At 37.5% G+C, this 15,898-nt stretch overlaps 3 protein-coding genes across 3 annotated transcripts in view; all 3 read left to right on the top strand.

Annotated features, from left to right (window-relative positions):
• The window catches only part of LOC145334047 (uncharacterized), a 344,996-nt gene that overhangs the window by 128,027 nt on the left and 201,071 nt on the right, over positions 1-15,898 (top strand). The window lies entirely within an intron of this gene.
• The window catches only part of LOC145334048 (uncharacterized), an 88,717-nt gene that overhangs the window by 38,687 nt on the left and 34,132 nt on the right, over positions 1-15,898 (top strand). The gene's annotated exons all lie outside the window — the stretch shown is intronic.
• LOC145334559 (uncharacterized) lies at positions 5,717-11,609 on the top strand. Its single transcript, XM_080180033.1, has 9 exons — positions 5,717-5,837; positions 6,268-6,402; positions 6,971-7,125; positions 7,925-8,038; positions 8,828-9,405; positions 9,645-9,701; positions 10,139-10,179; positions 10,513-10,654; positions 11,037-11,609. Exons 5-9 carry the CDS (start codon positions 9,216-9,218, stop codon positions 11,057-11,059), a joined length of 453 nt encoding a protein of 150 aa, XP_080036159.1. The 5' UTR covers positions 5,717-5,837; positions 6,268-6,402; positions 6,971-7,125; positions 7,925-8,038; positions 8,828-9,215; the 3' UTR covers positions 11,060-11,609.

Genomic DNA, 15,898 nt, shown 5'->3' on the forward strand with positions numbered 1-15,898 from the left:
ATACACATCTAAAAAAAAAGATTTTGAACATTAAAATCGGACATATATGAAGGGACATGTTTTCTAAATTTATAGTTGGCCATAATGTCGACTTAAATATCAGCTTTTTAACTTTTGTTCATTAAAAAATCAGCTATGACCTCTTTAATTAAATATAATAGTCGATATATAGACCATTGAAATTCATTCCTTTGACTTGGTCAGTATAAAGTAATAAGGTTTTGTCTTACGCGTATAATTGCAATAATTACTAATCGGATTTGGTACTCAATTTTAAGGAAGCTTCATAATGGCTCTGGGGTGGTTTTAGGCTATTTTTTAAATATTAGGATACAAAGCCCTTAGATGTTATATAAAAGTGGCCGTGACTGACATATTATCGACACGCTGATATTATGACTACATACATTGTTGACATTATATATTTATTGAAAACCATCTATGGGCTCTATATTCGAGAAAAATAGCTTATACCATCTAAAGAGTTTAATCTTAAAATAAAATAGCCTAAAACCATCACAGAACATATGTGAAGCTTGCCTTAAATAGAGAACCCAATCGGTTTTGTAGTTTTTCAGATCTTAAGATTCAGACAAAAAAAATTATTACTTCTTTATCTATTGGGTTTATTTGAAGAATTGTCACCCGCCTGGCCGTGACCTTTTTTTGCCTATCGATCTGAACTGATTAAAAGTCTTGAAGATAAAAATTTTAATCTTTGACGTTCATTTTAACTATGTCTGTCTGTCTGTCTGTCTGTAGCGTAGCCGCGCTAGAATTTGTTGTTTTTTCTGCATGGCTCCGAATCCAATATATTTCAGCTGGATAAAAACCGGTTCTAAAATTACATGCATAATTCACGAAAAAAGAAAAAAATCATAGAATTTTCTCTTTTATGTTGGCCCTGGACTAACAAAACAGGAATTAATAATCTTTTATTTTCCTATTCGCGGAAAACTGTATATAATACCACCAATTTGTCTGTTACTGTGTATTCATTAATTAGTTACTTTTATTGAATTTTGATTGGTTAGTTCAGACTTTTAATGTCCACACTTTTTAACCAATAATTTTAATCTATAGAAGGGTTAATTTTGTTTGTTATCCTTGATGATGTATATCAATTTATGTATATCAAGTTCATTGTCTTATCCCTTAAGATTCCTGCGATATAAAGCATTAAAATTGTAATTGTTTAATAATGGATGTAGAATATTCGTGGATATTATGAGAGGGCAAAAATTTTCGTCGATTTAGCTTGCTAATAACATATAACTCATTTATTGGTCAAATCATTCATCCAGTTGAAGGCGAGGGGATGGGATAAAATAAAGAGGTTTATCGTTATTTTAGCCCGCTGCGTTTTTCATTTTATTATAGAACATGAAAATCTGATGTAATATCCAAGTAATTCTATATCCATGTGTATAAGAATGTTACCAATAAACCCATCCCTGTATCCCCCTAGATATAATCCAATCAACTATTTTCAAATGTGTCGATTCTTATCGACTTAGGTAAACCCCGCGCATATTTGGGACAGGGTTGTTCTATTGAAAAATCAAAACCTCTAACGGTCATAACACGCTTGGATGGAAAAAAGTAGCCAATGAGTGGTCAAACATCCCCTATATAGTTATGGAAATCTTCATTTGAAAAATCAGATCTCTATTTTTCATAGCCTTTGAAAAAGTTTACTCACTTGGACGGACGGACCTACACTATTAAAAAAAATACAGGGCTATACAAATTGAAACTAGCATTATAAAGTCATGCCCTAGTCATACATTACATAGTCAACGCAACGGTGCTGTATAGAACACGTCCTGCGCGCACTGTAACTCCTTTTCGGAACAAGCGCCCAACAGATAACCACATCTTTGATTGCACGACCTTTGTCTTAAGACCCTTACTGTGTGATTTGATAAGTTGCAACTACAGACTTTCTGTGTATGTCACGCGTTTGACTTAAAAGCAGTTGGAACACTTGTGTGATATAGACAAACAGCATAAGCTAATGATAGAGTAGACTTAATGTTCAATTCAAAATGCAATCAGATTTTTAAGTATTTATTATATTGGATTAAATGCAGTTTTTGAGTAAATAAGATTATATATTGATACTATATTTAGAAATGATTAAATATGTTAATAAGTCAAAACTACTGATTATTTAAAGCTGGATAGTTCTGAAGTAGCAGGATGTCTGTCTGTATATCAGGACACCAAACAACAGGATGACTGTCTGTTTAATTAATACAATGTATTAATTAACTATGCACTTTGAAGGGGTAGAATATCTGCTTAGGCAAACTATATAAAGTAATAGGATGTCTGTAAATAGCTGTATTGGTCTTAATAAAGACTCGAACCCAAACCAGATAATGTTCTGTGTTAGGACTCTCAATATCAACTAACTTAAATATATTTTCTCTTTATTCTTTCTGAGAGCAATTAAAGAGCAATTAAGAGTAACAATTAACATATGGTCTGCAAACTTAAATATATGACATCACAACATAAATATATGACATTTACCCCCTTCTGAAACCATCCAGCCAAGCATGGTTTCACCATCCATCAGGTTGATCCAATAAACTAGGATCAATGTCTTCACTGGGTGAACCTACATCGAAATTAACCCCGGCCTCCAGTCCTTCCTCTCCTTCACCCACTGGAGGAGGAGTGTTCAGCGCCCCTCCACCAACCTCAGCCGAAACGCCCACTGTTGCCGCTATGACAGCATTACTCGCTGCAGCAGTTACAGGCCCTCCTACCGCCACCATCACAGCATCATTTACCGCTGAGGCGGTATCATTCGCAACAGCCACCTCTGCAGCAACCGCTGGCCCATCTGCCGACATTGCCACTTCCATCTCAACGCCACCAGTGACCTGAACACCTCCCGAGACCATCATCACTCCGTTGCCAGCCCCAGCACCGTCAGAAGTTCCAGCCTGCTGCAACTGCCAATATGACGCCGCCGGTAAGTCATTGTTTATTCTGCGCCGGATCTCGCTAAGCTCACTAAAAATATTGGACAGGTGCCTTTGCACTTCAGCCTCTTTTTTCGCCATCTCAGTAATAGCCTCTTGAACCTTAGTTCCCTGTCCTGCCAAAACACTTTCCACTTGTTGGCTCACCTGCTGTCCCAACTTGGCTGAACTACTTTCCCAATTATCAGTCATTGCTGTCTGTACACTTTGTACCATATAAGAAGTCTTTTGCTGTGCAGTAGTAGCCACCATTTGCTGCATCTCTGTATCTACCTTCCTTATACAGTCCATTAGATCCCTCTTATGCGAGGCCAACATATCTTTAATCCGATTATGACTGTCCGTCTGCCAAAGTTTCTGTGCAGTGTTCAAACTTTTGACTGATTCTCTTACAGCTTCACGAATTTTTTCCTCAATCATAGGCTTTAGAGTCACAGCAACAGAATTACTGATTTTACCTATATCTTCATCACTGAGCGGCGCCAAGCCACGTTTGTCATTCTTGCGCTCAGCCTTATTTCTCTCAACCTCAGCACGTAAATCTGGTAACTCCCTCTTTTGTTTAGGCCCAAGAGAATCTGCCCCAGCAGGCCGCTTGACCACGCCCCTTCTGGAAGTACCTTCCCCAGCATCATTATAAGCATTGCTGGCTCCCCTTCTGGAAGTACCTTCCCCAGCATCATCATAAGCCTTGCTGGCTCCCTTAGACCTGACCGACCCAGCAGTCTGATTTGGCACAAACTTACCAAATCTGCGCCGTCCATCACCAGAACCAGTATCTGCCACCTTTTCAGGCTTGTCCGTAGTAGGCTCAGTCCAACTGTCTATCTCCGAACCACTCTGATCACTGGGCAGACGATCCCTGGAATCAAGCTCAACTTCAAGACTCACGTTGCCAACATCGTCCTCATCATCATATCCAGGCTCATACCTGGGGGATTCTACAGCATACTGCCTCCTGTCATCTCTTCTATACACAACATGCCGCCGATTAGATCTGCCAGCTTCCAACATCTCAACAGACGGTTCACGCTCCTCCCGCCGAGGTGGGGCAGACGGCCGCTGATACCGCCTTTCGTTTCCATCTCCATTTCCTGATAATAATCAATAATTAAATATTAACATTTTAATATTTTAATATTTTAACATTTTTCATATATAAGACGACATTCAAAACGAAATACTTTACATAAATTATATTTATCAGGGATGCCAAATTTTAATTACTGTTTTCCCGATAGCGCGAAAATTTGACGCAATTACACAGTCTGCCTAGACAACCAACACACAGCAATCCAATAACCACCCCAGCAGCACCCATCACCGCCATAACAAAATGCTGCCAACTATTAGTCAACCAATCAATTGAGGAATTATACAAATGTACAAACCAATCTTCTGTCACCTCTACAACAAACGCATTTGAATTAGCAGCCAATTCCGAAAGTTTAGCCTCTTCCACAGACTCCAACACCTGTCCTTTCTCTCCCTTATCCAGCAGATGCTCAAAATTCAATGGTACCTTCAACCAACTATCCTCCAGCCGTTTAGTCTGAACCAGCTGCATTCCTGCCCCCTTATTGCCTAGATATAATCCAGGTTTAACTCTCACGAATACTGGATTTTTCCTACACTCGACAACCATTAACAAGGAAACATTTTTAACTAATCTTGTGAATGGTTCTACAGCAACAATTCTATCATCCATAAACAGAGAAAAATGACCAAGATAACACGGCAAATCTGCTCCTATAGTCACATTCAACCATCTTTTTTTACATACAGACACAAGCTCCATCTCCCCCAGATGTTGTACCAACAAATTTCCGACTTGCTTGATGTTGGAATGAAACAAATTATTCTCCCAACACCCCTGTTCTGCCTGTAAAATCCTTTCCACTTGATGATAGGAAGAAGTTAACTGTAATAATAAAGCACCATCCTCCTCTTTTTTTTGCATCCAAGGAAAGAAATTCTTTTTAGCAGTTGTAATCCACAAAACTACATCAGGAACGTTGGTATGAAAATAATGCAAATCAGTCAGAAAGTCAGAAAACTCCACTTTTTTCCCCAGTTTTAATCCCAACGAAAACTGTGGAGAAATCGCCAACCAACTTTGGCCACCCTGATTATTAGCATCATCCGCCATATTAGAAAATGTAAACAAAGTTAAATTCACAATTTCAACAGTCCGAAAATAACTAAAATAACGTCTATCTTCCTGTGATCTATTGTGAACTATCACTCGATCAAGCCCAAGCCGCAGATCAGACTCCAGACAGTGTGCCCCAATGAACTGGTCCTCAAGAAAACAACTGTTATCAGGTAACATTGAAATTTGTATATTTTTCAAATAACTTGTAATCTGAACTTCTTGAAAAGTATTAGGCACAAAGGTATTATTTAAATAAATACCATCTCCTCTGCACTGAGGGTCAATCCCATACGTCATCATATCATCATACAGGATGCTACCATTTATGAAATAAGTCAGTGACCGGTCATAAAACGCTACAGGCAACCGTCGTCCATCTATGTCTAACACCCTCTGTTCCTCCATCCTTTTACAATCTTCACTAGAAATTAACTCATCACTACTAACAACAGCTGGTGCCCCTAAATGTAGATGGCTATATTTGCCGCAATACCAGGTGTGAACCGTTCTGTCGACGTGACATTGTACCGCGGGCAAAAATCTCACTCCAACTTTTTTTAACAGATGACCGCTGACTGTTCCATTAAACTCATGCTGACCAAATACTGTACATTCTGAAGCCCTCAACTCAGGACCGTCGCCAACACACTCCTTTACTTGCACAGATATCACATCAGCACCACAAGGTAACAAACACAATCCCCAAATTAAAAAATATTTACCTGATTTAAATTTATTATTATGACCAGACATTATTAGCTGATAACTGTTCACCAATTCACCCGCAAATATCAACTGATTTAGCCTTTCATTGCAGGGCAACTTTCTACCTACTAGCTTTGTCAGCACATATTTGTTATTAAAATAATCAAATAACAATTCATGAACTCTTATTATAATATATTTTTTAAAATATTTATATGTATTTTAATAATATTTTTTTTTTTCTCAAAAATAATTATTATCAGCTCTCCTTTCCCTACTTTCTCCGTCCTCGAGTTCCTATCTGAACATGTACCACAGGACCCCCTACCTGAGATCTTAATCTCCTCCCAGTGTCCCATAAATATTTCGCCACCCGTGATCCACTTTTCTTAATTGTAACTAATTTTTCAGGTGAAGATTGTGGCGGCGCCGTAGTCAAAAACGATTGTTCCGATGGAAGCTCAACCTCGTCAAAATTACCCTCAACTACAGGAGCAGGCACCACAGATTCATCTGTCACTCCCACCTCTACTCCTTCACCTACAGGTATAATTTCTCTATTCTCATTCTCTGAAACTCTGTCATTATCAACCTCAACCTCACTCTCCTTCTCCTGAATCTCGTCACTCTGTCTTTCCTCTGCCAACTCAAAACCATCATTTTCAGATGACAAATACACAACATCTTCACTCTCTCTCTCCTCTACAGTTTCTTTCTTTACAGGCATATTGTCAACCTCCAAAAATATCTCATCGGACGGACAAATTTCAGGTAAAGGAAAAACGTTAAAATTAACCTCCTCCCCTAGAACTTCCGTTCGAGCATGAATTTTTCGAATTTTATCCCTAGCTACAACCTGATTTTTCTTGATGGGATTATTCCCAAAAGGTGCCAACTCATACAATGCATCCGAAAATTTCTTAACCACAATAAAAGGCCCTCCATAGAAAGACTGTAATTTCTTGGACACGTCAGTTTTTACAATATTAAAGAAAGCATAACAAACATCTGTAACTCTTAATGCTTCCCTCTGTACTCTGTGTTTATTTTGAACCTCTAAATATAACTTGGATTTTGTAGAAATTCTCTTAATTACATCCTCCATATTTTTCAGAAATTCCAAATACGACCGCGAGGATGAAGATTCAGCAGACGGAACTGGTGATAGGAAATCGAGAGGAATACGTGGCTGCCGACCAAAAACCAGAAAAAATGGAGAATATCCAGTTCTAGTACTCTTGGAACAGTTAATCACCAACGTAGCCAAAGGTAATTTTTTAGCCCAGTCCTTTGTTCCATGATTTTCATCTACTTTCAAAGCAGCATACAAACTTTGATTTTGCCTCTCTACAGGATTCGAATTTGGATTCCTGGGGGGAATTAGGACAGTATCCACCCCCAATCCTTTCATCACGCCTTTAAACACATTGCTTGTAAAATTTGTACCTCTATCCGATCTCAAAGCTCTAAATAAACCATAGATAGGTACAAAATTTTCCAATATAGCCTTTACAGTTGTTTCAGTTTTAGCATCAACCAACGGACATGTAAAAACATATCTAGAAAATAGACAAACCATGATTAGGACAAATTTAACCGTCTGTCCCTGATGATAACATGGAGTCCAAGGTCCAACCAGATCTACGGACATATTAGCAAAAACTTCACTACTTTGAACAGAATGAGTTATAGGTGAAACATGTTTAGGATTACTTCCAGCCTTTTTCAAACATGTAATACAACTTCGTATTCTCGATTCCACAAACTTGTTCACGCCAGGCATAAAAAATCTCTCATTTATTTTACGTATTGTCTCCTGCACACCTCTATGTCCAGAACCATATCCACCATGAGCTGAATCAAATATATCATTGTATAAAGAAAGAGGCACTACAGGTCTCTCGACGAAACCCCCTTCGGCCAAAGGCTGTCTGAAAATTACAACCCCCTCTAGCACATACATGTGGCCAATAAGATTGTACAATAGTTCTTTTCTGCCCGATAACTCCGCCCTCTCATAAGACGACAACTGTCTCCTTTCCAATATCCATAACCTTATTTCATTTAGGATCTCGTCCTGCTGAAGACTACTTTGCCAGACAAACTCAACATCCGCCTCATCCTCTGCAGAATGTACCTGCATAATAGAGTAGATTTGATCCAGAAATGGTGAATCATCCAGGTAAGGATCCAAAATTTTATTATCTGTCTCTCTACACTCCTGACAATCCTTCAGTCGATGATTCTTACAATCTAACTCAGTTCTCGACAAATAATCTACGTTCACATGCTTAGTCCCCTGTCGATGGATAACTGTAAAGTCAAAACTTTGCAAGAAAGTTATCCATCGATAGGTGACACCGTTTATTGATCCTTTAGCCCAACGTTTATAATGCACTAGTGAAATACTGTCTGTCCGAACCAAAAACTCACGAAACCTACAAAAGTGTAAAAAATTCTTTAATGCATATACTAATGCACCTAATTCTCCTTTATAGGAAGGATAATTTTGTTCTGCAGCATTACACTTCTTACTACAGACACCAAACACTCTCTCCACACCATCCTGTTCTTGCGAAATAATCCCTGCAAAATACTGAGAACTATAATCTACATCCACAATAAAAAGATTAGGATTATCCCATTGAGGATAGCCTTTACACATTTCAGTCTTGAACATTTCCATAAATTCAGTCCATACTCTGTTCAACTCTTCTGTCCACTTTATTATAGTGTCATTCCTGTGACTATCCAACATGCACGACCTCTTGGCATAATCAGCAAAATATCCTCTGTAATAATTAGTAAATCCCAAAAATTTCTGCAACTCCTTCCCTGTTCTAGGCTTGCCCCAATCCTTAATCCGTTCCAGATATGCAGGATTCATTTTCAATCCATCGGCACTAATAATATGTCCCAAATAATGGCATTCTCTAGTCAATAAATCACACTTATCTAAATTTAATTTCAGGTTGACCTGCCGAAGAACTTGAAACAGTGCCTGCAGATGCTCTACATGTTCCTCTGGACTTGATGAAAACACGATCAGATCGTCCAAGTAGCTGATACAGAATCCATACATACCTGGCAAGATAGACAGCACCTTATCCATCAGAGCACAGAACAGGCTGGGTGCATTACACAACCCAAATGGCAACCTGTTAAACAAATACATCCTGTTTGCTGCACTAAAAGCTGTTAACGGTTTAGAGTCTTCATCCATAGTCATCGAATGGTAGGCAGCTGTCAAATCAAGAGTACTGAACACCTTGCCAGAACCCAGCTTCGTCAAATTATCCGAGATCAGTGGCAGCGGCCACGCCACCCGCTTAGTCACGTTGTTGAGGTTGCGGAAATCGATGACAAACCTCAACTTAGCCTCTGCTCCAGGTGCAGCCTTCTTTTTCACAGCAAAGATAGGACTGGACCAATCCGAGAAACCCTCCTCAATAATGCCAGCATCCAGCCATTTGGTCAACTGTTCCTTCAATTTAGCATCGTACTCTGGATTCAAAGGAATATTTCTGGCCTTCACAGGTTTAGCTCCAGGTAACAATTCTATATTATATGTCATTAATCTACAATCTCCAATATCTGAATCATTCATTGAAAAGATATCAAAATTTTCCAAACAAATTTTAATAATCCTGGGTTTCAATTCTGGATTTTCCTTAATCATCTGGTTTTCATCTAACTTCAATTTTTGAATAATAAACTGTACCCGTTCATGCATTTTTTGCCCCGACAACTTTTCTGGCTTATCCAATTCATTAATTGTTTTATTACAGGTAACATCTTGATTATCCATGATGAAACAATGCCCCATCTTCACATTTCTCAGCAAGGTAATAGGTTTTATTGACGCATTAACCACATTAACCACACAGGACCCATCTTTCCGTGGCTGATACACCCCCTCAATAATCATAATCCCATTGCCACTTGTCATCTTAGAAGAATTAGGGGACACGTACCAAAGCCCATCATTCTTTAATCCAGTCACATGCACCACAGCGGTAGATCCTCCAGGATAAAAAATAGTTTTATCCAGCAACTTCACATTATACTTCGTTGAATATAACTCTCCAAACCCACCCCCCTCCTTTATCCCTGGCAAGGTAGGTTTAGATGGAATTTCAGAATTCATTCGTCCGGACAAAATAGGAATTTTCTGTATCTCTGCCACCACCTGTTTTTGTAAACAGGAATTAATAGGAACAGATTCCCCACAAAATTCAAACTTATCTTCATCCAAACAAATATTAATTTTATTCTTTTTCAGGAAATCAGATCCAAGATTTACCAACCTACTCGTCACCTCAGGTACATAAAATATCTCCGTAAACACAGCTTGAGTTCCAGCAAATCTAAATTTCAACTCAACATATCCAATAATATTAACTTTCTTTAAATCTACTGAATATGCTGATAATTTAGCAGGACAAAACTCAACTCCATGTTTATCAAGAATTTCTCTAGATATCAAAGAATTAAAATTATTTCCTGTATCAATAATTCCTAACTCCTTCACCGGAATATCAGCCCCAGGCACAAGAAATTCTAAATCCGCACAAATAGGCATTTTCGTTATCTTCAAAAACTTCACAATCTCTTGAAAACACTAGTCATTATAATTAATATATCCATATATTTTAGATATACATCATTCCACTACACAGCAGTCAGCCCCTCATCTGTCACCAGCCGCCAACATACTGTTCAATTTATGAAATCCTGTACATCTCCCAAACTACCAGCATCACACAGCTACACTCCAAGTTTTTTTTTTTTTATACAGGTAAGTACCTCTCGAAGTATTCAACCTTGCATAGGTACTTATCAAAAAATAATATATAGTAGATATATATATATATATATAAATATATATATATAATGTTTTCATTAACACGATCACACCTTGACTGACGAATAAACAAGACAGTAATGCTTTATAAAGTTGAAAGCAATAATGTAAATACAAGACAGCAAAATTAACTATTTACAGTACTATAGCCTATATAATGAATATGAATAAAAAAAAACGATCTATAAATTTCATCCTAGAATGAGATTTATACATCAAATCAATCATATCCATTACATAGGATATTGCTGGAAATTGTTTCTGGCTATGTCAGCAATCATAGCCTCATACTGTTTCTCATCTCTGCTCTTTTCAGAATCCACAACAGGCCCCACCTGATTGCCCCACCTATCCACAACAGGCCCCACCTGATTGACTGTCTTCTTCAGAAACTGCTCAGGTATTACCCTATTATTAGGCACTCCAGGACCCTCTTTCTTTTCGCTACCGGCTGAGAAAAACTTAGCTTTGGTCTTTCCTATGCGAGAATCAGGAGCTGGCGGCTTGCCATCTCTCTTCTGCCAGCAACTAGCCACTACATGACCTTTTTTCCCACAATACCAACAAATCATAGTTTTAGCCTTCGAATTCAGAGCCCCAATCACGTTCTCAACCTGATCCCAAGGAATATCATCATCCCCTTCAATCCACGCATTATTATCGCCAATCTCAGTCCTGCCCTCCATATCAGATACATGCACTTCACTGATTACAGGCCTAGCTTTCACCTCCCTAGAATCCTCTAGCCTCAACCCTTCCATAGCCTGAGAATAACAGGACGTTACATTTTCAGGTGATACGTGTCCAGAACGAGCCCAGCTTACATAATGCTGACCTCTGCGAATCAAATAAGTTAAGAAAGCACTGTAATCTTCCAGGTAATGCATAGATTCAATGAAATTAGCCATATCTCTAGCTAAATCAGAAAACAGCAAATTCTTAGCCACATTATTATAGAAATCACGCCAAGATTGTCTAGAAATTTGACCAGGATGCATAAGCCTAAACAGACGCAATTTAGCATTGAAAAACACATCCACATTCTGACCACTCTTTTGTTTCAGGGCGTAAAAGAATTCGGTAGCCGACTCTGTATCAGCAAAGGGTATCACCAACCTTCTTATCAACAGGTAATAACCTAAAGCACTTAAGGAAGCATTAGCCTCCGGCGTAATCAACCTCCCCATCTTCTTCCCTTTGCACTCAAAAATCCTATTGTACAGGATGTCCTTGAAAAGCATAGGATCCTCCAACTTTGCGAACCTAGCAACCCTCCATAAGGATAAGAAATAATCCTCAAAATCAATGTTTCCATCCCAAAATGGAGCATCCCGCACAAAATCACTATCCCACTTGACTCCTCTTACAAGACAAAACTCCTTAAACTGCTCCTCTACAGTCTGTTGGCTTACACTACCGCCGGCCACCTTTTTATAGGCCTTAAGCACGTCAGCCCTTTCCTCAATTAAAGGAAATATATCCAACAATTGATTTTCATATTCGGTCAAACAACTCTCACGAACATTCATCCAATTTCCATTCCCAACAGGACCTAAAAACTCAATCTGCGAAAACTTCAAATGGCCAGGAGCACTTTTCCCTCTTTTAGCCTCAAAATTTGTAGAATCCAATTTAGCCTCCACACTCAAACGATTAATGAAAGATGTATTAAACGAATCATCCCCCGTCGCCTTGACTGCAGATACACTAGCCCCCATACTTGTTTCATACAAAAAACCGCTAATATCCCCATCCACTGGCAATTGCGCCACCTTTTTCTTAATAGTAGCCAAATCAACATCATAACCTAACTTCTTATGCTCATCAGAGTTCTTAAACTCTTTCACCTTATTCTCCAGCCGTTTATTCGCCGCCGTTAACTTATCCACCTGATCTTTGACAGTCGTATGCTCCTGCAACATTGCCCTAACATATTTTTTTATGCTTTCAGGCACAACGTCATTCTCCACCTCGCCCAACGCCAACTCCACATTCGCATTGGCACCTGCACCAGCATCCTCAGCCGCAGCATCCTCCTCCTCCCAATGTTCGGGAGTTCCATCATCATCCTGACTGTCATTCTCCCGAGGACGTTTAGGCGGCCGTCCACGCTTGCCTTCAGTTTTACCCCGCTCTCCTTTTTCTCCATCAGCCATATCCGAGCACTGGAACTAGATCCGCCGTGAAATTTAGATCAAAAGAGTTAAAGAATGAAATTCCACAGAAACCTGAAATATAAATCAAGTTAGAAATATAAAAACTAAAACAAAACTGTGAAAAATCCGAGATAAAAAAATATCTCAAAAAGTGAGTGACTTCAAATTAAACACCACTTCCCCAACCCTTAACTCAGCAGCAGGTCTAAATAACACGTAGCACAATAAGACTGCGCCAAATGTGATATAGACAAACAGCATAAGCTAATGATAGAGTAGACTTAATGTTCAATTCAAAATGCAATCAGATTTTTAAGTATTTATTATATTGGATTAAATGCAGTTTTTGAGTAAATAAGATTATATATTGATACTATATTTAGAAATGATTAAATATGTTAATAAGTCAAAACTACTGATTATTTAAAGCTGGATAGTTCTGAAGTAGCAGGATGTCTGTCTGTATATCAGGACACCAAACAACAGGATGACTGTCTGTTTAATTAATACAATGTATTAATTAACTATGCACTTTGAAGGGGTAGAATATCTGCTTAGGCAAACTATATAAAGTAATAGGATGTCTGTAAATAGCTGTATTGGTCTTAATAAAGACTCGAACCCAAACCAGATAATGTTCTGTGTTAGGACTCTCAATATCAACTAACTTAAATATATTTTCTCTTTATTCTTTCTGAGAGCAATTAAAGAGCAATTAAGAGTAACAATTAACATATGGTCTGCAAACTTAAATATATGACATCACAACATAAATATATGACACTTGTAACATCTTTAGTTTTGAATAATTGTCTATTTTTGGCGCAAATAAGCTTTGAAACATGTAATTTTTTATAACAAATGTATTCTTTACTTAAGATTGTCTGTCAATCTGTCCATTTGTATTGACAAATAGAAAAACAAAACAAACTAAGTGAAGCTGGTTCATACTAAAGACGTTAAAAATACATCTATATTTTTTATTTGTAAAGCGCTTGTCATCAATATTAAAAAAGGGGGGCTTTTTATCAAGCCAATTGAGTTTTCATATGAATATTAAAACTGCTCAAGGATATTGCCATCCTTGTTTAAATGTTTGTCTATCGATTGATAAATATTTTTCTCGTATTCATTCGAATCCGGTGGATAGGAACCGGTTCTCATCCATACGAAAAAACTATGTCTAGCATCATATTATATCCAGCTTTCTACGAATATAAAAATGTACAATCATAAGATTAAAACCAGTTTTTTTAGCCGGTGCCTTCGGCACCTCGGGGCTAAAAAAACTAGTTTTAATCTCATAATTGTACATTCTATATCAGCGGAAAGCCGTTTATAATACGATGCGAGAAATAACTATTAAAGTACAGTTATATAAAAGTAGAGAGAAAGAGAGAGAGAGAGAGAATGAAAATGTAAAAATAAGAAAAATTAACTAAAGTATTTATAATCAGAACAAAAACGATACCTTTCCATACAAGCGTTAAAGTCATATTATAAGAATAAAATGGTAGAAAAAAAAGAAAAAAAATTGCATTTATTTTAACTTTTGAAAAAATAGTTTGTTCATTAACTGTACGTCCACGTGATGGGGACTCGGTATCGACTTTTAATTAATTGAATATAAGCCAAAGGCGTCGGAAATATGAACACAGCAAAGTCGCTACAAAAGTATAGAAAGAAATTTTCTAGTTGACGACCAAGGTACCAACCAATTGTCTTGTTTGGGAAACTGGTGGATGCGCACCAAGCTTCTAAGGGTACTGTATTCGAGGTGGCATAGAGGGAGCAGAAAAATATAGCCTAAAACCATCCCTACTACTTTGCAATAACATGATTGTCCCGTGCACGTAAGGTGTGCGTTTAGTTCCTCTTAGCCTTTCATATTCACAAAAAATACAAAATAGTAAATAAAAAAAGGGGGGGTTTTGATGAAGCAAATGAAGTCAGTAATCTAAAGGAATAAGACAAAGACTGATAAATTGATGTAAATTTCCTATGATTATACACAAAATTATACCTTCTTTATATTATAATTATTGGTTGAAACGTTTGTACACTCAAATTAAAGACAAAATCAATCAAAATAAAAGTCTCCAAAGTTGTTGAGTATGAGAAAAAATTTTATAAAACTTTGGGGACCAGTGTAATAAACAGATTATCATATACTCTGATAAAGTGAAACTTGTAGCTGGCTAAAATAACAATCTATCCAACCCCTTCACCCCCTCCACTCCCCTTTACTGATTAAACTAACTGACCAATAAATGATGCTCATGTTAGCAACCTAAATTGGTGACAATTCTACATCCATTACCATGTTTTACTTGTGCGGAAATTAATGCACATCTACGCATAATGTTCGACATAAGTCCTTACTTTATTTTCAAATTACGCAGGAATGCGTATTATGACACACAAAATTCGCCAGTGCTCGTTAGTTTTCCATATATTATTATTATCTTTCTAATTGGCTGTGTTAATATAGGCGATACCATTGGTTTATTTTCAATGGCGCAATAGAAAGGTTGCACAAGGTGGATGCGATGGGTAAATACAGTTATTTAACCTTTTCTCCCTCTAGTGTTTTACTTTAATATAATACGGCGAATTTTGTCATTTGACGACCTCTCACAGTTTACTTATTTATGGCGATATAACCATTAGTATAAGAAAGAGAGAAATAAAGAGGGAGAGAGAGAGAAAATAGAGAGAGAGAGAGACAGAGAGGGGAGACAGAGAGAAAGACACAGAGAGAGAGAGATAGAGAGAGAGAGAGAGATGAACAATTTACATCTTTGTCTGTCCTCTTCAACTATTTTAATCTATAGGTTACATTTCCCTGCCATTTTAAAACGATTTAAAACTCGATATATCAACCTTATTGTAGCTCTCTTTAAAAACACAATCTTTTTATTTATAGTAAACCAAGCAATTTTCAACTAAACAATGATGACAACATCCATAAGTAGTGCAGCTTTTAAGCATTTAAGAAATTTTGATAATACAGGATACATAT

The sequence above is a fragment of the Acartia tonsa genome, chromosome 12 (genome assembly GCF_053477335.1).
Source record: "Acartia tonsa isolate MP-2025a chromosome 12, ASM5347733v1, whole genome shotgun sequence".
Classification (NCBI taxonomy): Eukaryota; Metazoa; Arthropoda; class Copepoda; order Calanoida; family Acartiidae; genus Acartia; species Acartia tonsa.

Coding starts and splice junctions, on each gene's coding strand:
- LOC145334559 (XM_080180033.1), top strand. CDS start 9,216: ATGACAAACCTCAACTTAGCCTCTGCTCCAGGTGCAGCCTTCTTTTTC. Junction 9,702..10,138: donor TCTTCACATTTCTCAGCAAG/GTAATAGGTTTT, acceptor ATTCTTTTTCAG/GAAATCAGATCCAAGATTTA. Junction 10,655..11,036: donor GTTTTTTTTTTTTTATACAG/GTAAGTACCTCT, acceptor TGCTCTTTTCAG/AATCCACAACAGGCCCCACC.